This window comes from Paramormyrops kingsleyae, chromosome 23 (genome assembly GCF_048594095.1).
Source record: "Paramormyrops kingsleyae isolate MSU_618 chromosome 23, PKINGS_0.4, whole genome shotgun sequence".
In the NCBI taxonomy this organism is placed as follows: Eukaryota; Metazoa; Chordata; class Actinopteri; order Osteoglossiformes; family Mormyridae; genus Paramormyrops; species Paramormyrops kingsleyae.
In genome coordinates, this window is record NC_132819.1 from 17,835,633 (window position 1) to 17,863,134 (window position 27,502).

At 43.4% G+C, this 27,502-nt stretch overlaps 1 protein-coding gene and 1 long non-coding RNA gene across 6 annotated transcripts in view; one reads left to right on the forward strand and one right to left on the reverse strand.

Annotated features, from left to right (window-relative positions):
- Nucleotides 1-4,882: 4,882 nt before the first annotated feature.
- Nucleotides 4,883-13,819, reverse strand: LOC111852244 (uncharacterized). Of its 5 annotated transcripts, XR_011984978.1 has the most exons (6): nt 13,694-13,819; nt 13,287-13,509; nt 10,502-10,666; nt 9,868-10,000; nt 8,792-8,882; nt 4,884-5,635 (listed from the first exon to the last, which is right to left on the reverse strand). It is a non-coding gene; the product is annotated as an uncharacterized lncRNA (long non-coding RNA). The 5 variants fall into 5 exon arrangements; XR_002840189.2 differs by having other exon boundaries at nt 4,883-5,635; nt 8,792-10,000; XR_002840187.2 differs by lacking the exon at nt 4,884-5,635 and having other exon boundaries at nt 7,489-8,882.
- A 553-nt stretch (nt 13,820-14,372) lies between these two features.
- Nucleotides 14,373-27,502, forward strand: part of tshz1 (teashirt zinc finger homeobox 1) — a 29,660-nt gene continuing 16,530 nt past the window's right edge. The window contains exon 1 of the mRNA XM_023827944.2: nt 14,373-15,822. Coding sequence (XP_023683712.1) covers nt 15,783-15,822 — 40 coding nt within the window. The 5' untranslated portion in view covers nt 14,373-15,782. The remainder of the gene's footprint in view (nt 15,823-27,502) is intronic.

The window sequence follows — 27,502 nt, forward strand, 5'->3', positions numbered from 1 at the left end:
CCTCTGACAGACATTTTTACCAAAATGCAATTTTCAACGCACATATGGTTTTTAAAAATGTGGCCTCCATGTTTTTTTTTTTGTTTCAATCAAAACATTTTGCCACAGACACAGTTGAGTCTTGCCACCGGCATGTTTGTCTGTGTATGGACAGGTTGAAGATCCCTGCTTCTGTTATGTAGTTTGTGTGACTGTCTGGTAAGCAGAGGTGGTGATTTCAGGTTCAGAGAGTACAAATCCAGACCAGGATTTTGTTTCAACCAACCAGTTGAGTACTCTGTGACTGTGACTCTTTATACTTAACTGGTTGGTTGAAACAAAATCCTGGTCTGGAATTGTACTCTCTGGACCTGGCATTCCCAGGAGACCGAATTTGTACTTTTTTCAATCTAAGCGTAAAAGCATCATGAGTGACACAGGCCAATCAGAGACTGATTTAGACACTGCCTGTCTAAAAAAAAAGTTGCCGTTTGAATTTCAGTGAGAAAATCTGGTCTGGTCTAGGGTCAGCAACACTACGCCGCAATAAAATGAAGTCAGTTGAGTACCTGAATCTACTGAATGACGAGGTTCTTCTGTGACAGCACAGGCACATTCCAGGACGACAATGCAAAGATTCATCGGGCTTGAATTATGAAAAGATGGATCAGGAAACATGAGGAATCATTTCCGCACATGCATTGGTCCCCATAGGGCCCTTACATTAACCACAAGGCTTTGGGATGTGTTAGAGAAGACTTTACGGAATGGTTTGACTCTCCTGTCATCAATATAAAATCACAATGATAAATTAAGCAAAATCTCTTAATGCACGCAGTAACCAAAGATCTGAGTCGACCATGGAAGCTACTGGATTGTCCCATGCATGTCCCATCATGGCAGGGATTGTAAAGGATCAGAGGAAAAAGACGTGAGGGTTTCAGTCCGTTAGAGATGACTCAAAGCCCCTATGAGCAGAACATTTGTGGGAACAGGTATGAGTGGCACAGGTATACGGAGCTGAACGTCCTTGAGCCACTCAGCCAGAAATCTGGCTTGAATTCTACTGACAGCCTGTAGAACTGGTTGAAAAATGACGGCTGTAAGAATCACCATCAGCTCGCCATCTAAATATATATACAATGAACACACAGAGGCATATGTAAATACAATAATTATTTAAGTTATACCAAATGTCAAGAAAACCTAATCATGAACTTTCAGTTTATGCATTCACATTCAAATAGAAAGGTGCCTAAAAAATGTTGTTTGACTAAATATTCCTTAATAGAGAGGATCTAAATGTTGTGACAAGGCACTGTGAAATAACATGCACTGTTCTGAACTTCTTAATTCCTTATAGTTATCTGCAGTTTTGCGTGTCACTGTGAGGACTTTGTCATAAGGTTCCCCTGCTTTGTGTTAAACATACAGCGCAGCATAGATCCACTAGATTCCTGACATGCATGTTGACTTATTGCTGACTATGCTGCTCATTGCCTGGTCCAAATGCGTACAGGACCGGACAGGGCAAAGCAAGGTACTCTGTCATGCTGCACAGTGAGGCGTCATGACATGAACTTTGTCTTTCTTTATCCGCTTCCTCCTGACCGTCTATCAGCTGAGCTTTATGAGTCTTCGCTTTCTGTCCTGATGACCACTGCCAGAGAGCTCTTCCATTACAGATATGCCTTGATAAACGACGTCCACCTTGACGCTCGCAGATACCATTGTCCTTGGTCGCCGTGGCATCTGCTAGCTGAAGGGAAAGGTTTGGGCCGGAGCTGCAAGGACCTGCCTGTCTTTAGGAGGCGGGACTTAATATCTCGTCATAGACGCCAGCCAGCCAGCTGGGCCTGAACGTGATATTCTCTCTTACTGTGCTCAGATCTCAGCATGAGACGGGTGCAGCATTCCATTTTACACACCCCACACTGGAAACCCACAGGAGCATGGCTTCATAAACAGGAAATCCTGCCACTGCAAGCTGATGAAAAGAGGGATGAAAGCCACTGGTGACCCCAAGGAAAGGTATTCTCTACCCGAGATGTATGCAAAAGACAAACACCGGCCTCATAATAAGCCCTACTGGATGGCTGCCACGGCCCACGTGTACGGAAGTGAATGGTTTTATGTGGAACATGGGGTTCCTCACGGCACAGCACAAGGGCCCCTCTAGGTGTCTTTCCTAAAGAATCATTTTTATGCATTGAATATTATTTGGATCCAAGGTTTCGATTTTATTGAGTCTTTGAAAGTGCAAATGCAGTAATGGGTTAGTGAATTTTAGGAAAATATTTTCGTTAGACGTACGGTCTCAAGCCTGTGGAGGAAATGCACTGATATCAGACCTATTTTGTAGGTTGTTTTGTGCGTGATTTTCCCTTTTCCATCACTTTTCTGCAGATCTCTTCAGAAGACAGATGCCTCAGAACTGTTACCTGTAGGACGGGTGTCCATGCAAGTGCCTGAGCTCCTACAAGCCATTTGTGTCGCTGCTTCATTTAGTACGGCCCCTCAGTAAAACTCAAATCACTGGGGAAATTGTTAAGTCTTCTGCAAGGATTATTAAATTGAAAGAGAATTTATGGGTGACACTTTATAACAATTAATCAGAAGGACTGATTAATAAAGTCACCCCCCCCCATGCTAACTAGACAAATGTGGCCGTGTTGGGTTCCTCGGCGGAACGTAACTCGTGTCATTCTTTGTGATTAATTCCTGCTACTCCTCTTAAAACAAAGACAGTGAAGACAGTCACAAGAGTGGCTGAGGTGGAAAGAAAATCTAAATATGAAATAATCCCCGGAATACATTTCTGAAGTGTTTAACCTTGGTGGGCATTTTTGGGTGGTACAAAAGGTGTGAAGAAAGGGGGGAGGGGCTGCAGTTGGGGATTAAAAACAAATTGGAGATTTTGAAGAATGTCACCCCCTCAACCCTGTCTGAGTGATTGGGCTGCTGTGATTAATTAGTTTGGTAAGATTTAGCAATTAGGTCAGGACTGGAGCAGAAACACTGTTTTTAAAAAATAGAGCATGATGTGAATGATTCAAGTTTGTGGCCTGGATGGAGCCATACCAATCACTCCAAGACAGGAGATGGGGTGAGGTGGGAGGGGGTACAGTGGTGACATGGCTGTGACAGGGTGACATACGCTGGCGTCTGTTAGTGGCAGAGAGTGGCGTATCAAGGTTGGGCTGCTAGCACAGGGAGATCAGTTAGCAAGTAACCAGGCGTTCATTTTGTAGAGCTGGCGTAGGGGCCTGGTCAAGGCGTTTGGCATCCGCTCAACGTCCTTGAGGTGGAAGAGCATACTGCGAGCCTTACTGCTGTTAACCTTGCTGTTGCTTCACTGCTTTATGTGGACGACCATGAGGAAGGAGAGGACACAGGACGACAGAACTTTAAAGTTTGAAAGCCTTCAAATTTTAAAGCTGAACCCTTACACCTATGGGACACAAAGACCAGCTGAACCTTCGCACCAACAGGAGACGGAGACCAGCTGAACCCTCACACCAACGAGCGACAAAGAGTAGCTGAACCCTCACACTGACAGGAGACGGAGACCAGCTGAACCCTCACACTGATGGGAGACAAAGAGTAGCTGAACCCTCACACTGACGGGGGATGGGGACCAGCTGAACCCTCATATCATGATTCATAATTATTATTTATATGATAAAATTCAGGCACGTTTTATTGCATTTATTGTAATATGCCATGAATGCTGAAATGTGCATTACAGTCCTCTGAAAGAGAGCCTTTAACATATGAGGTTGGTACATTATTAACACAAGCACTGATTTTCAGTATGTGGGTGAGTAAAACAAGTTTACATTAGTTCAGTGTCATCTTCCTTCAGCAAATGCAGCCATATGGAAAGGACATTTTGGACCAGAATTCTGAATCTGAAATGAACCACCAGAAAGGGGGATAATCACATTGCAAGTTTCTGACATACAGAATTTGTTTTTCACAATATACTTATATATTCTTACAGCTTAACTCTTACTTACTCCTACAGTAATTATGTTACTATGAGAAGTCACCTGAAATGTGCCTTTGGGGTCAATTTGACCCCAGGCTAGTTGTGAGAGTTGAGAGAAATTCTGGTTGATCAATTGATTGTTGAAAACACACAGCCTTTCAGCTATAATTTTTATGTATGCTTATATAAATATAATTAAATATAATAATCAATGTACTAAAAGCTGTTGAAATTGTGTTTAAGGGGCAAGGAGGTCTAGACCGGAGGTGGGCAGTCTTATCCGCAAAGGGCCGGTGTGTATGCAGGTGTTTGGGATAACCTTTAGGTCAGCTGTTCAAACTCAGGTGTGAGGACTCTTCAGCCAATCAGTCCTCTAATTAGTGATCTAATTAGGGAGTTGCAGCGAAAACCTGCATACACAGCGGCCCTTTGTGGATAAGATTTCCCACCCCTGTGGCCCGTACTACGAAGTGGGGTTACTGGCTTATCCGGGTAACTTGTCGGATTTAAGGTAGTCCGGGCAAAATGTAAGTGAGCGAATATGAAGTCCATTTAAACTGTGGTACCTTAAATCCGACAAGTTACCCCGATAAGCCAGTAACCCTGCTTCGTAGTACAGGCCCCTGGTCTAGACTAAGGTGAAGCCCTATTTACAATAATGACAAAAATCTGCTCATTTGAGTCCCTTGACATGGATACACATGAACTTGAAAAGTAAAAAGGGGGTTGAATTACACCATTGGCTTTAGTTATCTAGGTGGATGTGTTATAGGAACCAGCCCCACAAGCCAGAAGGGAGACACACAGTTGTCCAGGTCTGTCAGTGGTCAGCCTGATAAACACAGCCGACCCCCCCCCCCCCCACAGACCCCGCAGCCCCTCCAACTGCAGCACGACGAGCTTGGCCATGCATCTCGGACGGAGGGCTAATCCTGAGCCCCAACCCCCCAGCTGCCCCGGGATGCAGTGAGCGCTGGCTGAGGGTTCGATTCAGATACAGCAGTGTCTCCTAATCCGGTCGTCAGGGACCAGCAGTCACTCCGTGTTCTTGCTCCCTTTGAACTCCTTGCCAGACGGTCTGCATTTTAGCTCGAGCTGGGAGGGAGGACCGGATTGGGAAACACTGAGATACAAGACAGCGTGACGCTGAACACGTCCTGACACAGAAAACAGAAAGTGTCTTCTGGTGGTAAAGGTCACTGAAGCTGGATGCTTGACTGTGAAGCTGTTTTTATTTGGTATTCTTTCATAAATTCCACTCAGACAGGAAGAATTGACAGGTGCTATTTAAAATAATAGAGCTATTGGATAATGTTCCTATACAAACATGGAATTAATAGCATACTTTCACTGCTAGAGACCATGATGGTGACAAATCTGGGTTAAAAAATAGAACCCCCACGCACCGGCAACATTATGGTCTCCTTTTGTGCAATATTATAAGCGAAATGCTAAGTGTCTGTAGGCATTGTTTTATAAACAAAGCATTACGAGCTGAGGGCTCTCATATTTTGTATCAGGATTTTGAAACCCAGCTTGAGGTGATGCCCCTCCCACTTCTGTGAGCATCGGGTCACCTGACCCAGAGTCACCGGCAGCTTCCTGCAGCAGCCGCCTTTGCTCACAGTCCTTGTTTCCTTAGGGGAGTCTCAGCTGGTCCAGAAGCTGTGGGGGTGAAACGAGCAGCAAAGAGGACGGGATGTATAATGTCAAAGGGCAAGCTTTGAAGGTCACCTGACAGGGTGGAGACAGATGCTTCAGTGATGCAAAGGAATATCCATCCATCCATCCATCCAGTACAGTGTCACGAGGACAAGAAGGATTAATTCATAATTTGCACAGGTATTTAGCAATAAGAGTTTTATTAAAACAAGAAAAATTTGTCAAGACTTAAGAAATGTAGTGAGAAGTTCAAGTGCTCTTCAAAACTGTTCTGGTCTGGATTACAAGATGACTAGATAAACACTTTAAGCAAAGAATACAATTTAATGGCTAGATATTAACCCATGTATCATTTCTGTGCTGGCTAAAAGAATATCACTCAATGAAAATTATGGGAAAACTTCAAGCTCCATATTAATAAACTTATAAATAGTAAGTTGTGACTCCTATTCTTGTCCTCAACCAACCATCAAAGCAAAAGAGACCCTATATTAAAAATAAACTACAAACAACAAGTAAAAACGACTAAGCGTAGCCAAAATCTAATTTAGAAAATGAGGTATACATTGTCAAAAATACTGTTGATTTGCATACCTGTCTGATTTTGACTTCATGATTTACGTCTCGCGCTGGACCAAAGCTACTTAATTAAGAGGAGGATCAGCTCGCTACTGTAATTTAGATAAAAACCCAGGGATGGCTCCATATTAATTATTCATGTTTTTATACCTTCTGACATGACTGAGAGCTTATATTGCAAGGCACCAAATAATTAGCGTAGTGTGAAACCTATTTGTTGACTGTGAAGGGATGCAGACATGAACAAAGAGGAGCTAAATTTTTCGGATGTACCTTTCATATTACCGGCCCAGGGTTATCTGCACAACAACTCTAAATGTGCATTATTCTGACAATGTCCCAAATGCTACATATTATATTCCCCAACCTGTATTTCCCAAAATGAATACATTCATCAAATGGGTAAGCATTCTCATTTAATACTAAGTATTACACTTAATCACATTAAAATGTTAAAAAAGGTGAATGATTTGTGATATTTTATTTATGGTAAGTTTTTAACCTCTGCCACCATCAAATATCTTAAATTAATTTTATTCTTCAATGTTTTGATCAAATTCATGCACAAGTGATACAGAATTATTATAAAGCTCAATTATGTTCCCACCCATGTGTGTAAAAGTGACATCATAATTGTTATTCTCTATCTGATAAGATACTTATATGATATTTTATCTGATAAAAAAGATATTTTATGTGTCAGGACAAAACCAACTTCTTTATTGTTATTACTATAGTCTGTTAATGGATTCACGAAGTCGGTGTCTATAAAATTCCTCTCTGTTTACTCCATGGCTAAAATGATTCTATATTGATTTCCTAATATATATATATATATATATATACTGTATCTTAAGGCACCAATCTTTATCACTCAACATTCAATCCCCATAGAATATCTGTCAACTACCTTCTAAAGGAGAAAAACAGTTTTAGGTGTCATTTCAAAAAACACACAATGTTATTGTCAAATCCGACCGCCAGGAATAATTACAAGAATCGACAGAGCAATCAAGTTCAATTCCGAAAAAGCGAAAGAATAAACAAACAACCGTAGAGCAAAGACAATACTAAAATATATTTTATTGTCTCAGAACATTTTTATTTATTAACAAAAGGCTCAGGTTGTATTTGCTGGATGTGCTGGAAGCTCCAGTCTGAGGCTTCAGACCACAGCAGAACAGCCACTGCAAAAACGCAGCAGATCTCCTCGCCTGGACCGATACCAAGACGAGGCTCAGCGAAACAAATGTGATTTTGATCTTTTTTTTTCTTAATTGTTTTTGTCGTACAGACCCACGTAGCTCTGTTCCTGTTTGTTTGTAAGGTGTGTTTGACCTTGCTCTGGGGTTAATGTCTCCGCAGGGTCTCTACCATGATTTCCTAGCTACTTCCTTCGCCTGCTGTCCAAATAAACAGAAAAGTACAAAGGTCCAACTTTCTGCTACTGTAGCTACCTGTGAACAGAGCCTCCCACATTCCGAGGAAGTGGCCGAAGGAATTCGGTAGAAACATGCCATCAATAAATATATAAATAAACATTTTGTTAGCGACAAGAGAAATGTAAACCATCCAATCATTGCAAAAATCTTAACATGAAGTAGTTAATAATTAAATAAAATATTATTAATGACAATGGAAGTTTATGTGTTGTGCGACAGCCCTGAATGAGCGTAGTTAAACATGTATAAACCTTCCTTGCCACGTTTAAGACCTCATTTCTATTTCGGACCCTTTTAGCTGTGACCCGTTAACGGGAGAACGACAGACCTCCGGCTGTCACACCTGTATGTTTCCTTCAGGTTGCCACTGCAGCCGGTTGTTTTTCATTTTCCTTGGATCCAGTTGCACAAACTTTCCCCTGGGGGACACCCCCCCCCCATCCGCCATCGCCAAACGCATCGCCCCCCCTGCCGCCTTCCCCCACTTTCACGTCTACAGCATGTTCTCCTGTAACCCGACAGGAAGCAGGGGGGGGGGGGGGTGGGGTTGGTCGGCGACGGCCTGCCAGCCGCCCTACGCCCCGAGGCCCAGGGCTCCGGTGACCCCTCATCATTCCCATCCCCGCTTAAACACCAGCGCCCCATTTACGTTTCCAAACACGCCGTGTGGCGTTTTGTTAAAGCAGCTGCGTCGCGCTGTGAAGGCCGCCTCCTCCACGTTGAGCCGTCCTTACAATCTCTTACGATGCCTGTCTGCCCTGCCCTAGATAAAAAAAAAAAAAAAGGCCTCCGGATCGTTCTATGTGCCGGATCGCGGTACCTTGTGATTAAAAACTGATGGAGGTCAGTCTCCGTTTCCTAGCTAGGCTTGCGTCTGTAGTGCCGGATGACTCCTCTCAAAGGCCCACAGTCGTTTTGGTGATGAACGGTCGACGGGCCAGTCGCACATGCCAGTCTTAAGGTCGTCTCTAAGTCCACCCCCCCCCCCCCCCCCCGTCCTTTGACACTGCCTCAATGTACGTGACGGTTCCTGGCGCTTCGCACGGGTCCATAATTAGCAGACGCATCCTTTAGTCCCTCCATCTCCCACCCACTCGTTCGCCACCCCTGGCACTCAGGACAAGTCCATCCGCCTCACCTATAGCCCCCGGAGTCCGATCCTGATCCCCTGGAGACGACCTCCTCCAAAGGGAAGCAAGGGCCTCTTCCGCACACCGGGGCCTACAAATCTACATGCCAAAGGGGACAGAGATACATACATACACAAAAACCATTAGTGTCACAAGCATGAAACGCACAGATGAAAATACTATAGTATAAGAACACCGTGACAGTTAGAAAATATCCGGCAAAAAAGCGAAAGCATGGTTCTTAAGAGCATTTCTTTATTATTATGTATCTCTCTTGTTCTCCATCACAGTCGAGCACGTGCGTGTCCCTCGACGTGTAGCGCGAGCATTCAGTTGTAGCTCCTCTCTCCACATCCACCGCAACGGGACTCAAGACACTCCAGTTTATTTTGCCAGCGATTCTCCCTCCCTTCGGAAAATTCCTCGTGTAATTCTGGCCCACGGGGGGTGCATCAAAACAGAATGCATTGTGTGTCATAAGGACTCATTGTAGACTGAGACACAAAGCAGTGAGCGCAGTTTTTCATCCCGGTACAGTATTTGTCTTTGGTGAGCTGCTCTCCTAGATAGAAATGTGCCCGTGGCTGTAAATACATTTCTGTAATTTATTTATTGCGTCCTTCAGCATCCGTGCTGTGGCATCTTTGTGTGACATACAGACGGCTTACAAAGCAGTAAAGGGACGACAGGCGACTTTCTGCAGAAATTAAAATATTCCAATTAAGCCAGTGGCGGAGTGGGAAAAAAAAAATCATTGATAAATTGCCAGATCAGCCTTTAAAATGTGACTGTGGGGAGAATGGTATCTGTTAATTCTGCTTGCTCATTTTCAGCCCCGCTGTACTTATATATAACACATTTCAAGAGAGTAAGGAATTAAGGAATATAGTATTAATACAGTGTATAGTAATAATCACCATACAATATTTTTCAGTAAATTGAAATAGAATATATAATATTAACTGCGTATAATAAATGTAGGTTCTTTTGTCCTCTGCACATCCCACACTGATCCATGCTAACTGTAATTTTACCATGGCTGAAATTATCAGGAAACAAAGAATAAAAACAAGCTAAACTCCACCTCCGAGCAGAGCCAGTTTTCCGTTGGGGTAAAACAGGAGAATCAGTCAGCAGTGCCAAGCTGTGATGGAGAGCCCAAGTCAGCGGCCGAGATGTACGCCTCTAACCGGCAGTGGGGGGCGGGAGCTTCACACCTTAACACAAAGCACGTGCATTAGCCTCTAATGCCAACATGTCTTCTCACTACATCAAGTCTGTTTGCTTGTTATTGTTGTTATTGTTTTTTTCAGGATTTTATGTTGCCAGTGAACAATGTACATGACAGTTCTGTTGCATCTACCCATCTTCAAAAACCACTTATGTTTGTAATGTTTCTAATTGTCAATGATTTAAAAAAAATGTCAGTATCCATTAACAGTTTTTTTTTTTTCATATAACTGTTGATATACTAGCCCTTAAACTAAATTATAATAAGCTTCTTTCTTCCATTAAAATAAATAAATAACGCGCAAACAGAAACAACATGACGTTTATCACACTGCGGTTTGAAACTAAATTTACTCCAAATAAATAAAATACGTGCCGGCCGGCTAATTTTTATCTTAGCCACAAATTTGTAAGCAATTTGTCTGTAAGGGATTTAAAAAACATTTAAGGGTCAGTAGAGATTTCACTGGTTTCCTCTACTTATGTACAATGGTGGAGACTTTTCCAGGCGGGGCAGGCTGCAAATGTCTCCAGAGACTCGCTTGTAGCTTTCTTCTGCTCGCTGCAAAAGTCTTCGGTCAGTAAGTCAGCTCGGGACGAGAGGCGCTTGCATGGGAGATGCGCGTGTCCAGATGTTAATACAAACATCCGTCCTATAAGAGACCACAATGGACATATATGTATATGCGGAAACCAAAACGATATCCTAATACCTGCTCCATTTTTCAGAGTATGTGTCGTCCATTGCGCTGAGATACTAGTAGAAAGCTGGTAAACTAGGAGGCTACCAAAAGTCTAATTTAAAGTCCATTAATCACCGGTATAACTTACTATGATATCGCCTGTATTTACAAAATAGCGTAATCACTTTAGAAAAATAATAAAACACGCTGTACCCGGTTTTCCATTTTAACGATTTTTTTTCTTAATAATAAGCATGATTCGGCCTCAGATGACGATAAAAATAATAAAACCCAATACCGCGGACAATGCGGTACATAAGAAAAAATTGATTATTGTTCAGTAGCAATAGGCCTAACGTCTGATAAAATGTATGTAAAGTGGATGTGATTGTTATTATGGCAGAGCACCAAAGTAAAGAACAATGATACTAATAAAAAAAACTTTTATTAGGCCTAATCATATATTACTCAAATTCAAAAATGTGTAACACCCCCCCCCCCCCCCCTCCGAAAAGTACAACACTTGTACTTTGTTTTCTTCCATAGAAAGCAGTTATTTGTAAATATGCTGTTTCAATACTTATCCCGGCATCTTAAATGTGCGAGTTCACGGTAAATGTTCGCCTTAGTAAGGAATCTGGAAAGTTGTCCGCTTACTTTTTCTTGGGTTTTCCACTAGCCGATGTTTAATTGCCTTCGCTCGGATAAATATATAAAGCATTAAGCGAGAGGCATTGAGACAACGTTAAGAGACAAAAAGAGTTTGCAAACAGGCTCTGAATTAGGATATTATAGTGGCGCACCAACAAGTACCGTGTCATATTCTCAATAATTTATTCGTGCATGGGCCCTTTAAATATAAACTACTCCAGGCCTGCATGCTATTCAAAAGCACTGTGTTCGTAAGTGTATTAGCTGGGACAGTCATGTTTATACTAATTTACTTAATTACTGTGAGTTCCCAAAACAATGTCCCTTAAATGGAAATGGCTAAAAAACTGAATTACGCAGGCCCTTGCAAATTAAGAGAAGTTGGACACCCAAAGAAAAAGCTCCCAAAGACTTCTAGGTAAAACAGAATAAAAACATAGAAATAACAATAAAAAACGTAATATCTTTTAAGAAGATTATTTTTAAGTGAGTCAAGCAGACGACACGGTTGACAGAGCAAATTCAGAAACACCACAGACGCTCCATCTAAAGGTGGACAAAGGAGTTTATATGCAGGTTGAAGAACAGGGTTTGCCTCTGTGTGCCTGCTTCGTAAAGCATATTCAAGCTGAATTAAAAGGTATAGGTGTTATAATGAACAGAGACCCCCTGACCACGATCACCAGGCTTTATCCACTTCTTAGTTCAAACTCCCAAAAGGTGAAACAAAGGTTATAAGTCTGTGTAACAGCGATGCGTATTTTACACGACCGTGAGCATTTGATTACACCCATTTTAATTGCTACAACGACTAAATCCTACTAATTCTAAAATAAACCGGATTTATATTCCATCTTTACAATTTTATGGTAATTTTAATCCTCTGAATTCCTTAGACAGTTTATCTTATTAAAATGTATTACGAATAGGCCAGCATATTTTCGTGCGCTTCTGAAGAGTATATGTCATGTCTGTAAATATATTGAAAATACGAAATAAAAGTATTTATATGTATTAATGAATGATATAAAAGATTCTAATAATAATGCTTAAGACATCACGCTCAGGCACACAATTTCAATAGAAAAACGCAATAAATTCCAACTTCCATTGAGTTTCTTTATCAATGTCTCTTCCTCTGAAAGCTGGGAATAACAGCGACGTGCCTAAACTTTAACGTGCTGTTATATTAATATTAAATAAAAAGTTAGTCTAAATAAAGTCTACAAATTCTATATCATTTAGCACAGTCTAAAATTAACGCATAACATCCGTCGCTGAATAATGGAAAAAGCACCATAAATAAAACATTTATTTGATTGTTGACAACAAACTGGCGCTATTTAGATTTTAGTGTAAAAAAATAGGGCACCGAATCAGCTCTCAAAAGAGAGCAAAATTCTGTGATGTTACCCCACAATGCCTTGATCTAAGAAGGTTAATGGACCTAGGTATATTGAATTTTGCTGCAGTGCAAAAAAAGACGTTTCTGAACAGCTTCGTGCGTCCGCGCCAGATCTGCTTCCTGCCGAGTTTCTGATGGCAGGTCGGTGACGTAAGAAAAGATCAGTGGAGACAGACAGCTCGAAATATATGCTGGGATGGATAGACGGACAGATGTTGAGGCGGAACTTGGAAATATGTCCACATTATTATCTCCCTCTAACACCCACTCTGCATAAATGATAGGTTTGATTGCAACTGGCAATGACTCAAGAAAGTACTGCAATGAAAGAGGTAAGGATTTATTTCTGGACATAAATTATAGTATGGGTAAGCTTTTCCCATATCCATTACACCAGAATAGTAGTATTTTAAGTGTAAATACGTACGCGATAGTGCATTTAGTATTTTGCGTTTTTTTTTTTTTTAACAAAAAGAAAAATATATAATTAGATCGATTTACAGAGTGCACAAATCAGAACGTATAAAAACTCACCAAATTATTAAGTGGTCCGCGAATCGCCAGGTATCAGGACATGAACCGTTCACAAGGACTGCCTCACTGAAATTTTCACTAAATCTGGTGTAGCCTAGGTGCTGACGAGCCTTTGCGATATCCAGAGGTGGGGTGTAGTGCCATACGTCTACGATAGACCGAATCTCACTGGCGTCCAAAGTGTTCTTTTCTTTCTTATTCCGCATTTCCCACCGAGGACTAACTAGAAACACAGAAGGGCATTGCACCAACAGAGAGAAAGAGAGAGAGCGAGAGACAAAAAAAAAACAAAGTTAATGGGCACTATGCATTGGTTGCATGCAGCGCTCGTTGTTAATTTTGCTGATTTAATACAATATCTTAAAATACACCTATGTTATTAACTTAGTGTACTCCAGAATATTTACCGAATAACTGCATCACTTCTGGCAATATGTTCCTAAATTTGCAGATGTGTCCAATTGTTCAATAAGTAGTGCACAAGCATACAAAACCTTTATGCGCTCGCGGACTTGCGCGCGGAGTCCCTCCCCTTCCCGTGCGAAATAGTCACTTCCTCGTAAGGTGTAACGAATCAATCTACAGTTTCCAGCAGCCCATTTTTTTCCCCAGCAGTCTTGGAAAGACGTTTTAAGGATGCAAATAGTGCTGCCCACTTTTTCAGCGCGGCCAGTTCACACATCCTTCAAAATACTTGCAGCTCCCATTGTTAGCTCCTGCATCATCGCCAGATAAAGGCTGTGGCGATGTGCACTCTTGGAAAGCGATCCCTTGCACAAGTGCAAGCGAGGGGGTCTTTGATGGGACAATGGGAAGCACGGCTTGCGAGGAAGCGTGCTGATCCTGGCCCGCAGTGTGAAATGTACCCCGGCACCGTGTTTCACCTGCGCGGCTTCGGTGTTTAAGGTCAAAATATTGCCGAAAATATGAACTGTTCAAAAATACAACGCCACAGCTTACAAAATAAAAGCTTCTCCTTCATATTCAACACTCGGTATTGACAGCATTGTATCTTAGGGTAAACAGCAGAATGCCACCAAAAAGTATCGCATCAGCCCATTTTTACTATAAAGGTGAAGTCAGCTTTATTGTATTGTAGTTTTGTTTATTTTGTTGATTGTGGCTATATAGTATCACCACGGCTACTCATTACTGCAAGTACTACTTGTAAGTTTATTACGTGTACACCCTTAATTACAACGGCAATACCAGCAACAGTGGCTATAAAACACAATGGCACGTAAAATAATGAAACAGGTTCGTAAAAAATGCAAAGTATTTGCATGGCCGGGAAAGGCGAGCACGTCCCACATGTGCGGTGAGTGTCGCTCTCCCTTTGTCGGATCGCTCAGTTACAAGGAAAAAACAAGACAATTAAAAAGATTGACAGGTAGGTTTGACTGTCAGGGTGACGCTCGTAGCGAGGGGTGGAGTAAACGTGAAGCAGGGGGACCGACTCGATGCGTCTGTCTATCAGTTGAGGCTGTCTGAGGCGCTCCTGCAACCCTGAATGTGCGCTGCATTTTTCACGGAGGAAGACCCGAAGCCCGATCCGGTCCGATCCGCTCCCCGGAGTTTCAAATAAGACCAATTAGTCCAAGTCCGTCCCTGCGTGCGAGTGGACGTGCGCTTTTCATCCGGACCCCCTTTAACTGCGGGCTCCGCACTACATCAAGTGGCCGCATGTACCTGGAGCAGGGGGTCGGGGGGCTCTCGGCGTCATTTTTTATCAGTGTCGATACAATGTAAAGCCAAGGCGAGTGTGTGATCCGAAGGACCGAAGGTGCTCACCGGCGGAGAGGCTGTCTGATCTCGGAGTGACTGACTGACTGCCGTTCACCCTCTCATGCCCGTCTCTGCTTTCCCTGCCTTTCCCAGATCGCAGAGCTTTAACTTGGGAAGAGCGCTAAGGCGGAAATACAATGTAAAACATTGTTTCTCATGTGGGAGTTGTTGATGTTTTTTAATTGTTATTGTTACTATTATTATTTTTAAAAACAGCTATCTCTTTCTTTCCCGGAAAGAAGACGCGACGTCAAAGTATTACCCCAAGGCTGAGCTTTTCCGATGGAGACCAGGGGGAGTGAAACTCAGCTCCGATGACTGTCTATTTTTCTGCCATTAAACTGATACGCTAAGATGTGTCTCTCCCCGGTCAACATGCTCTGAGTTGGCGAAGTCATCACGTCGTAGCTATCTAGTAATACCACCAGAAGGTGTTTTGTAATTTGTTACCTTTATATCAATATTTATAAAAGGAAAAAAAAAGAAAAAACATTAAAAAAAAAAAAAAAACTTGCATCGACTTGGGGACTTAAGTCATCCTTTTGAAACGATTCCAATACACATCGATACTAAATATTTACTCAAAGAAGCACCAAGAGAAGAAACTTGCATCGATTTCTATATATGTTTTGTTGCACTGGTTTCCTTCCTCGATCGCCAATTATTTTGATTCCTGCATGAAAAGTCCTGTGGAAAGTCTTGGACAGCAGTATGCCGAGGAGAAAGCAGCAAGCGCCCAGGCGGTCGGCAGGTAAGGGCAACTCATTGTCTCCTACAAAATCCACTTTGTCCGTACATCCTGTAACCCGCATATTCCTTATAACTGACCCATATTTTAATTTATTTATCTGTTTAAAAGCAAAGGAGACCCTGCTTATACAACGGAGCGCGAATAATTAAAATGTGACCGAAATAATAAATAGTTCCGTTGCTCAGTTCCATAACATTACACTGTGTGTTTAATAGGTTTATTTGAACCCTATTTACAGCTCGCTTTGATATTGAATTGGTGCAGGTGTTTGTTATGTAGGTTTATGTGTACTATGCTATACAACTGTGTGTTTTCGCAAACTACCTGAGCAGATAAATGTTACTCTTCGATGAAACACTGACATAAGCGGATTCACCTTACACCCAGTGTGCCCTGTTAAAAATCGAAGATAAAACGTATAAACGATATGGCAAGTTAAACTGAAAAAGATCAACAGTTTAAGTGTGATGTGTATATAACTTAAAATTCAATTGGTGTGTATACTTTTGGGTATAAATGAAGAACATAAAATATAATTTTAAGTTTTACAAGAGGCCGTGTTTTGGCTTGCATCTGATCATTTGGCATGACAAATATTTGATTAATTTATTGCACATACGTAAACCCCGGTAAATCACAGGCTTTGAAAATATGCACACACGTCATAATTTTGGTTGTGTGAAGGACTTTTCACCCGCTTATAGATGCAAAAAAATACATCAAAGTTTTTATTTTATCGTTATTATTTTTAATTTTGATTGCGTTTTCTCGTTACTCATCGGCGAAAACACCGAGGGAGGGAGGTTTCACCGAAGTAAATCCCAAATAGAAGTACAGTAACCTTTCTGTCAGTGTCTCAGGCTGCCCTCGTCCATTCATTGTCGTCCTGGCTACACGCACATCTCCCTGCTCTCATATTTTTCTTACGGCGACAACATTGTATTAACAAGCCTTTGCGAAAGTTGTTGTCTGTTTGTATTTTGTTTTAAAGATTTTGTGTAGTTTTTATTTTTCATTTTAATAATTATTTTGTACATGGCACTGTAATTAATATTTAGATTTAACTTTTAATTCGATCGAGTTAGCTTTCAGTGACCTGGACTTAAAAATGAACCTCCCCCCCCCTCCCTCCTTTTTTTTAACAAATGTAAATGACTGACAGGGATTTGTAGGTCCGAGCTAATGAAGGGGCCTCCTTTGAAGTTTAGGCGTTAACAAGTGGAGTTGAACAAAAGACCGATAGAGAATTTTAAGCAGATTTTCTAACGTGTAGCATAAGCAGACTTAACATGAGGCCGAAGAGACACGTCTTAGAATACGGAGGGTTTATCGTGCGAGATATTCGGTGGAGATGAAGGGCACGAGTCTTTAAAAGGAGTGCGAAGGGACGCTCAGTGTACTTATGTATTCATTTTTTATTTGACAGACAGGTGTACGGATATTCTCAGGAAAGAAGTAGAGAAAATAGCCAGAGGTTTGGGTGGTGGATTCGGCACATCTAAATGTCAAACACTCCAGTTTTGATGGCGTTTTTTGTATTTATTTTGTGTTTGTTTTTATATGAAGGGTTTAGAAATTGAGGCGTGATGGCACATCTGATTTGGCAGTTCCTACTTGAAATCAACCCATCAGAGCAAGGTGTCCCCCCCCCATAAACCAACGTATATGTCTCTATTATGACAGGCATATACATCATTGACTTTAATGGTCAACCAGAAGTTGGCAGCCCTTTTGTTTCCGTTACTTCCTCTAGTGCACATTCAATGCCCTTAATCAACAATCCCACAAGATGCGTTTACCTGAAAGGTCGCCATGGTTACTCAGATGCCGTGTGTATTTTTCGGGACCGGAACACATCCCCCGAAAGGTCGTGCCTTGGCGTGTGAATCGACACCAGACAGGTGGCGCTGGCAGGGCGCGCAAACGGGCCTCGTCTGCTGCAGGAACGGACCGGATCTTGGACCTGGCCAACGTGACCTCTGCTGTGAATTAAGCGGTCCCGGAGGACGCGGGGGTGATTATGGCCTCCTCCGAGACGGGGCCTCCTTGGCGTGGCCGGTCTGCCATATTCTGTTTGGGTTTTGTTTTGTCTCGTTTCCGTAGCCCTCCCGCCTGTGACGCCGGACGCATTGTCTGGGCCTAGCGTGCTGTTCTCTCTCGATGTTCGTGCTGCAGTCATTTGTTTTCATAGCCCCCCGATAATCAGAATGTACACCTTACTTGGGCCCTAGCAACCCAAATGGCTTGTTTTTCCTCATGTTTACAACATATTTACTCCCTAATAACCTGTGTTTTATATCAGTGCGCTTTCAACCCTGCTTAACCGACTGCTTCATTCGGTACTGGTAACCTGCAGGCGAGGACGGGAGAAGTCAGGAAAGTTTGTTTACATGCTGTTAATCTTGGATCTGCTTTTAAGACTGGGTAAATGTGATGTTTACTGGGCTACTTAATTACCTAGGGAAAAAGGTATGGTCCATACACGGAATTCATTAGAAGGTCTCCAATTAACTGTAATGCTGATGGATCCGTGGCAAGCTCAACGATTAATGCTGACAAATTCAGTAAGGTGTCAAGTCTGCAGCTGCTTTGATGTAATCAGGTTGATATTACGCAGTCCCTATAGCCTGTAGTGCAGCATTAACTCAATTTGCCAGTTCAGGTGACAAATGGACTTCGCTACCTTACTAATCGTGTCGTGAAGACGACGCTGCCTAATGACCTCGGTAATCCCGGCTTTTACGTGGCCAGCAATGCATCTCTCTGCCTCCCATCTCGCCACATTTAAAATCCCACAATTTGTTTTCCCTCTATGTCTCTAGTATGTACAAACGCATGCGTGTAATAACTTCTACGTGACCTTCTACATTTTTCATTTTCAGATATCCGGTCTCGTCTGACTCTGTACCACCAAAATGAATAAAATAGAAAATCCCCATAAAAAGTTTTTCAGTAAAGGATTAATAAAAATCACAGTTCCCAGGAATATTTTTTTTTCTTGCTACAGACCAGCTGACTTTCCTGTCCCTCCCAAAGGGGACGATGAAGCCGTCACACGTTATTACCATAATGAACTCTGTTGTGGCCGAGATTTCTGTCCCTTTTAACTGGGGATGTGCTATCGGAGACCGTACTCTTAGTGACTTCACCCGCACAGCCACAACTGAGCATCGTGCAATATTTGGGAGGGCGGGGGGGGCAGGGGGGGGGGGGGTATATGCCATGCAAAATAAAATGATCAAATAATCTCTCGGTTTGTGTCAGGCCTTGGGCTGTTAGCAGATTGCTGTTTTCTCTCTGATTGGCCCACTGAGGGTCCCCGGGAAGCGGTCTTGTTTATTGTTGTGGAACAATTAGAGGCCCCTCTCCCAGCTTCTCCCATCACAGTGCAGGCCCACGGCATTGCCTCCTCTTCCATTTAATTATTTTTGAAATTGTGCTTTTTTTTCATTATCAACATTTTTTTTTACCAGGTAATACCTCACATTCCTCTTGTATTGCAAAAAAAAAAATAAAAAATAGAATGATAGAATTACTCCAGACTCACAGAAGCTTTCTTGTGGTACGTCCGATTCCCCAGAGTGCAGACTCTGTCTAAATTGGAGTTTAAATTTTCTTGTTAATAGGTGACATTGACCTGTTTAGTCAATAGCCGTTTGCTGCTACCTCTTAAAAGTAATAGTTTCATTTGCATTTGGGAGTAGTGCCAGTTCAGTATAGGAAATCAAAGTGCAGACACAAACCTCCCTCCTGCTCCAGTCGTGTAACCTCCTCGCGTCTGAGGCAGCGGAAAGGGAATGTATAAAGATCGATCGGCTTGCTTTACACAGAAATATGGATCTTAAGTTTACCAAGTGTGTGGCTGCACACGCTGGGGTATTAGAGCGCTGAAGCTATTTATCTGACCGTGTTTAACCAGAAGGCCAATCACGACTGTCACTTGGGCGGCCTTCAGCAGGCGACTTTGTGCTAACTTTACCCAGACAAAACAGAGAATAACAGCGTGAAGTGACTGAAATTCCATTATAATTTGTTAGCTAGAAGTGAGGGCAATGTTTTTGTTAATTTATTTTTAATTTTTGCTATTTTCAAGTTTAAAATTTTTTTTTGAGCGTTCTGTTTTAGAAGTGAGGGAAAATTGCTGTCGTGGCCCCTGAGCTAGAGATGGGAGGTGCAGGAGATGTACAGATGTCAGCATAAATCGAGGATGGACCCTTCCTGAGTGAACTCCTGGTCTGGGTAGAGTCCTTCACCGAATATCAAGATGAAGCCAGTCAGAAAGCTGAGTATCCAAACCAGGGGCTTCGTCAGGTGGCTGTAGCCCCCCTAAAATGCTTTTTAGCCTGCCCAAATAAAAGTGTATTTTTTTGGCTTAATTCATGAATAGTTTGCGATTAACCTCAACCCCCCTATTCCTTCATATCTAACTATGCCCCTGAACCGAACACAGGTTAATTTGTCATAAAGTTAAGTAGCTATTTACTAGTGTTCTGTTGACGTCTGTAAATGACGACAGATTAGCTATGCACCTTATTTGTTGATTCATTCATTCATTTAGCTGGATATCTATTGTAAATTGCTCGCCAGAGCACGAGATTCTTAAAGCCGTAATTTGGATTTACGTGACAGTCGTAGGTCATTGACCATTACGTCACTCTACCTCTCGCCAACATTCGCATCGTATAATTGTACGTGTGATACTTATAAATTAATAAAATGCTAATAAGATCTGCCATATTCATTAAACACAAGCTGAATGACAAAAGCTCCAAATGCAGGGTTTTTTAAAAGGGGGGGGGGGTAAACTTCCTGATATAATTTTTTTGAAAAACGATCATTTTGGGAGATGTGCAGCTGAGTGAGGCATCGCTAAAGCCTGTTTGTGCAAAGGGAATTAAAGCTGACAGAGGAACAGGAGGGGGGACAGCAGCTGTTACTGTGCCCATTATCCTGACAGGTGTCAATTAAGAATTAGCTGTCTGTGTGTGAGAGAAATGGCACTTTACCCTTGTCCCTTTGTTAGCTCTTAGCTATAGCCTCAAAATGAGCGCCGTCGCACTAATCGATAGCCAGTGTATTAGCAATTATTTTGCACATTGATTTATGAAGGGGAGTGACTCCTACTGTGCTGTTATTAGCCCTTGATTAGATGTGTCCCCCCCCCAGCCCAGGTAGCCAGGGTGAATATATGTTCCCGAGGAGGCCGGAGGTCTAGAACAATCTACAGCCAGACTCTGCCGCTAATCTGCACCTCTCCATCACTGCTCGCCGTTAACAAGACAGGCCTTGCTTATCCTGGGGCGGGGGAGGGGGGGGGGGACACACCTCTGCTGCCTGTGTGGCACGCGGAGGAAGAGAGACTGCGGGAAATAGAGTCCCAGCTCAGCCCGGGCCGGCCACGGGCGCTGGATGGATGGTGTCAGAGGCTTTTCAAAGGGAACAGTATTACCCATGTGTAGCAGCGAGCTGTTCCGGAAATATCCTGTCCGTCAGCACAGAGGGCCTCCTGTCGCCGGGAAGCACAGGCAGCACAGGGTTCGGAGTAATTCTCCTAATATCCCTACTACGCCTAGAAAAAAATGTGAATGTTTTTGTACCGTGTGTATACTGTGAGGGAAATTTGATTTGGCGCTACCCTTATTCAGTATGTTACAAATAAAAAAATACACACCCACACACACACACACATAATATAATATATATTTTATATTATATATAAAAAATAAGAAGACCTGACTGTGAACTTGGTCTAAGTGACATTCTCTTTCTCTATAGGGCCGGTCTGCAGGTTCCCTAAACACCCCCAAAATCTTTGGCCAAAATAGGGGGGAGCAAAGGGGAGCAAACAGTGTTAGGATACTTTTTGGGAGATCCAAATTCCCCAGCAGTCGCAGGAGATCATTATGGGATACCCTCCTGCCTGGTTGTAAAGGTCCACGTTAAAAATGCGTCACTGTTACACTGTACGGCCGCCCGTCCGCGGCTCTTTCAGCGGCTTGGTATAAATCCGGGCATCTTGGGCTGTGTGTGAAGCACGTCGGTCCTTCAGGCAAATAAAAAGCACATCTCCGAAAAAGTACATCTCCGAAAAAGTACATCTCCGGCTTCTGCTTTAGCCCAGAAGACGTGGAGCTGCAGTCACAGGCAGTTAGTCTGCCGTGTGTGGGGCCATCTTGGCGTCTTCGGGTTTCACTGCATGTTAAAGGTTTTTTTTTTATTAATTTCCCTGGTTGTAAAAGTCTAGCTAGGGGGACGTTGCACAGTGTGGCTGTAAGTCCCAGCCCCCTGAATGGTGTTCATTTAACTGGTAATGTTTAGTAAAGCAGTGGGCATAATTTCTGGCCAGATAGGATATCTGGGATTGTCTACTGCAGCTGTCGGCTGCCTGTCCTTGAGATGGACGCCAGGCTGGCGGCCCTATGCCTCAGTAACAACCTGCATCTCTCTCCCATTTGCTCACTCACGCTCTCGGCACCCAGCTCATTTTTCATAACTTACGGTCGCATAGTTCTTGGAAAATGAGTAGAGAAATTGACAACTTTTTCTTTCCGCGGCCAAATGCCATTTTTCTGTGTCCCTTACTTCTAGATGTTTGTTTTTTTTCGGTAAAAGTGCTTGAATTATAACAGCGTATTAAGCGAGATCATATCCAGTTCTTTTAAATTCAATAATAATAATGATTATAATAATAATTATTATTATTATTATATAGGGTCTCTTTACCTCTGTTTCATCTGTAACCTGTTTTACTGTCATCCATCATGGCTATTAAATATTAGAGTAACATTCCCTTGTAAGTGCGTGACAGGGCAAGAGCGACGTCAGGTTACCATAGACTGTGATTAGAAATCAGAAGGAGGGAAATTATACTTTTTACACCGATAAAGAGCAATAAGGTTAACCTACCCCTGTAGTTAATTAGTGTATGCATGTGCTGACATCACGAAACAGATAAATATATAGCTGTGAAATGTGTCTTTTCCTGTTTACACTAACACCCCACGCTTACATGCTTGGGTTGGAATGCTCCCCACGATATCTCGCTGAGGTGCACACCTTGCATCCAGCAGGAATGCTGTGGGCTGGCAAGGGGGGCTTGACCCTGACTGTCCACTGCCCACCCCCAACCTGACCCTTTCTCCATGACCATGCAAATCATCCCTGGTTTATCTCGCGTTCATGAGGGTTGTCTAATAAACGTAGACAACCATGAGCCTGAAGTGATCGCACCTGAACGGTGGATCCCTGGCACGTCCCGGGCTTCCGTGAGAATCCTGTGCATCTGATTTTTGTCGGAAAGAAATTTAAGCCGTTTGTCGTACTTGTTCTTCCAACGCTGCCGTTTATAGTCGTAGCTGCGTTTCTATACCTGTGGGCTAAAGTGTCACGAATGAAGATGTTAGGCATTGTTGTGGCTGCAAGGCGGGACGGGAGAATGTGCTAGAATGGCTTGTTTGTATACGTTTCTACGGGCTGTTTTCAACTGTGAATAAAGACTACAAAATTCCTCTAGGTGATCACCCTGAAGGGGAACTTTTTTTTTTGAGCGGTCTGATGGGGGGGACACACACACGCAGAGGTGTGGCCTTGACTAACACTCAACATTTGTCTGTAGCTGGGAGGTGCAATATCAAAGATAGCACTTTTTAGAAATATTTCCCACGTCTTCCAGCTGGTGACAAAGCCCCCACTGTGCCCAGCTAACAGCAGAAAGGCTTATTTACACACTCCAGCTACGTCGGAGTTTCTTCATCCGTGAGTTTGCTCGCCATCCTCCGTGTGTATACATTCCGCTGCAGATGTGTAATGAATACATGATTTAAAAAAAAAAAATTCTTTTTGAAATGTCGTATTTTTAGCGCAGCAGAGCATTACGGAGAAGTCTCCGCCCACCCGGGTTTGAATGCGCTGGATAGTAGCGCGGGGCGGCACGTTACCGGGGCGATGAGGCCGGAGTACGAGCAGGCGGCGTTGCCGTGACGAGCACGCCCTTTTATGGAGCTGCAGCGCTAATAAAGGCCCGCTTATTGCCCAGGCAGAGAGCAGAGCCCTAGAGGCGGTCCTCTCCGGCCGACACTCATCACTCACGCCTAATGATACCCCTCCCCTCCCCCCCGCTTTGCGAGGAATCCTGAGCCGAGTGCAAATCAAGCAGGGTCGTCCGCAGTTCACGACCCCCGGGTGGCGATTCCTCTGGCGGGTCCCCGAGGCCTTGGGCCCCTCTGCCACATCCCGCAAGCTCTCTGGCTGTGCGGAGTGTGTGAGCACGTGTGCGTGCATGCGTGCGTGATGTCGCCTTATCAGTGATTTTGCTTTATCAAACAAAGATATTAAAAATATTTAAAAGACATCTATATACATATATTTATATGACCTCTTTTTGCACATAAGTCTTTGAACTCAGTGTGTGGTCTTTTAAAGTCCTCACCGGTATCTTATCTCTCATTCGGAGAAAAGATGTTTTATAAATCCAGAGCAGGCCGACTCTTCCTGGTGTCACCACAGAAAACTTAGAACTCCTGCAATCTGTTAAATAATCTTCATTGTTATTTTTTTTAACTCCCCCCCCCCCTCCCTCTCTCTTGCCGTACTCCCTCTTCAGCCACAGTTGCCATGACAACATATTGTTAACTCTTAATGTTAATACGCTTCAGTGGACCATCGTGTTGTCTACCGCGACCGAGTGTGTTACTCTATTGTGTGGAAGTCGGCGAGCGTGTGTGTGTGAGAAAGAGAGAGAGAGAGAGAACAGTCGACCAGGAAGGAAGGGATTGCATATTCTGGGAAATGAATTTTTACATATTTACCAATTTTATGTAGCTTCGTTTTATTGGGCGTTACTGTATAAAACTTAAGCTACTGAGAAATTATTTTTTTTTGGGGGGGGGGGGGTGATTTGAAAGCAAATTCTGGGTAAGAGGAAAACAAATATACTTTGGACTAAACTCCTAAATATACTCACATATATAACTTTATAAATGTGCCTTTGTGATTATTCCTCTGGGTTACTGAGCAACATAGTGGGTCGAGTCTGGCCTGGTTCTCTCAGTCCAGTACCAGCACGGGCCAGAACCGTGTCGGAGAACTTTGAGTATTAAAGAGAAAGACAGCAAAACTTTAGCTCCTGGTTTGAAGGTTAGGGTATTGGTTTGTTTTTATTTGGTTACTGTTTTCGCAAATAGGCATAATTTCATGAAAACGTAGGGAGTCTGAAGACGAGGGGTGTGTTTCGGGTGTGGGGGAGGCCTACCAAAGACATCCCGCCTTTTCCTAAAGGGTTACATCACCTGCGTGTGGCTCTGGGTCATGTCTGTGTGTGTGTGTGTGTGCGGCTCACAGACAGCCCCGATTCACACAGCACTGACCGCTTTAACTCGGCCCTGCCCTTTGTCTCATGCAGCGTTTTTTCTGTAGGTCATAAATTGTTGCTTTAAAAACCAGCCCTTTTCTGTATCTGTCTTGTTTTGGCATGTGTTACATGCAAAAGCTATTTTTCATATAACAGCACAGCTCGTTTTGGTCGTTTTCTTTTTTGTTGTTTTGTTTTTGGTGGGGAGGGATTGGGGGACGAGAAAGACCAGCTCCAAAAAATGCTAAATCCTTATATAAAGGGCACAGACTCAGTCCATGCCAAAAAAAAAGTTGATTCCCTTTTCCAGGGCAGCCATAGATCAGCGGGCCTCCCAGCTGCAGTGTCACGGGCCGACAGAATGACATGTGTCATTTATCAAAGGGGCCAGGCCTTGGGAAACGTACATGACAAAGCCTGAGAGAGTTCATTCCACACGCCCCAACCCCCCCCCCCGCACCCCCTTCTGCCTCGCCTGTTGCCAAAAAAAAGGCCTGTAATGTTTCTGTCATCCCAACACCAACGCTCTGCTCCTCTCACTTACCCCCCCCCCCATCCTTTTTTTGTATTTTTAACTGTCTGTGTGCTGCTGCGAATGTCCGGATGGATCCGTCCTGGGTCTCTCCTCGGTCCCGGACCGTGCCGGAAGCGTCTGCCCACCGCGCTTACGTTTAACCCGGATGATGCCCGCACATTAAAAATTAAAAAAGGAGCAAATGACGTAAGATGACTGAATAAAAGTTCTATTACACTGAGGCCTTTGGAACGTCATGCTTTAAATTATGTACTCCAACTTTAATTCCAGTTTGTTCATTTAATTCTAAGGTTGTTGTTAAAAGGACATTTTTTGAACATTGTAGGTACTTAAGGTGAGACGATAAGTGTTTACATGAGAATATATGCATCTAATTTTTTGTTTCCTTCTTCCTGTCACCCTGGAGATGCTTCCTTAGTCCAGCAGTCGCATCCTCCAGGTCGGAAGGATACTCGTACTTTAGCGGGGTGCATAGGCTGTGTCTGAGGTGAGGGGAGGGTATGGGAGGCAGGAGGAGTCTGTAAATGCAGACGTATGTCTGCTGAATGAGGAAGCCCCTGGCCGGTTGGGAAAGTGGCCCACGAGAGACTCGGTGGGGTCGGGCTTACAGCGTTCCACGCGCACTCGCTTCCCCTTCCCTTCCACTAAAAGATCCGCCGCATCATTAGGGGGGGTGTGGGGGGTGGGTGGGGGGGGGGCATATTCAATCTTGTGTTGCTGCGAGAAAATAGCTCAGACAGGTCAGAAATAGTTCAGCCTGGTATGCGGCGGGAGTGAGTGATGGTGCCGATGGCTCCTCTGTCTTCCACACCACCTGGGCCTGAGTTCGGCGGGTCACTGTCAGCGTTTCTCACGTAATGAAAATAAAGAATGAAAAAGGAGGGGGCAGAGAGAGGGAGAGAGAGAGAGAGTGGGAGGGAGGGCTTTTTACAGCTGATCTGTTGTGCATGCCTACCTCACACACACACACACCCTCTCCTCCATATGCACACCTCTCCTCTCCTCCTTTGTCTGCTCCTTTACTCACTCTTCCTCTCGTTCTCTCTTCCCCCCTTTCTCTCCCTCTACCCTCGGCGGCCTTTTTCATTTGTCTTCATAAGCCTAATTTATTTTTGCAGTGAGACGCTAGCTGACAGGCATCACTCAGAGCACACCCCCCCCCCCCCCCCCCCCCAGCCGTTAGGAGGTCAGCAAAACAGTCACGTTCCTCCATTTTACCGAATCCCCCATCAACATTATTCAAGATGGATGTGTCTTTAAAGCAGAGATTGATTGTGGATATCAGAGTTATGGTGTCATTTATCATGGTGAATATTATTTAGACCTGGGCCTGGAACAAGGAGGTGTAAACGAGAGCTTGTCTTGGAAGGGGTAATTTGAAGGCCGTGAGCGTTTAATGGCTTGGGGAGGGCTTTATATTGGGGAGGGCTTTTTATTCAGCCCCTGTAATATTTTAATCCTCCTTCCTCTTTTTTCCCATATGGGGAACTTATGTCTAGTAGTTATTAAGTTATATGTACTTTTTGCCAAAAACACACACATAACATGCACCGATGGATGGATGGATGGATGGACGGGCGGATGGAGAGATGGACGGATGGACATACTGGTGCATTATTATAAATATATAAGACAGAGGCAGACTCTTCACTCTTTCTTCTTGATGAAAAACCAAAGAATGAATCAGCTTAAGAATGTCAAATGCAGACATTTGACTCATGGTCTTTGTGCTCCTTAATGTTTTTACCCCATAATAAAGTATTTCAGCAAATATTCTTCATGTGGTTTTATTATTT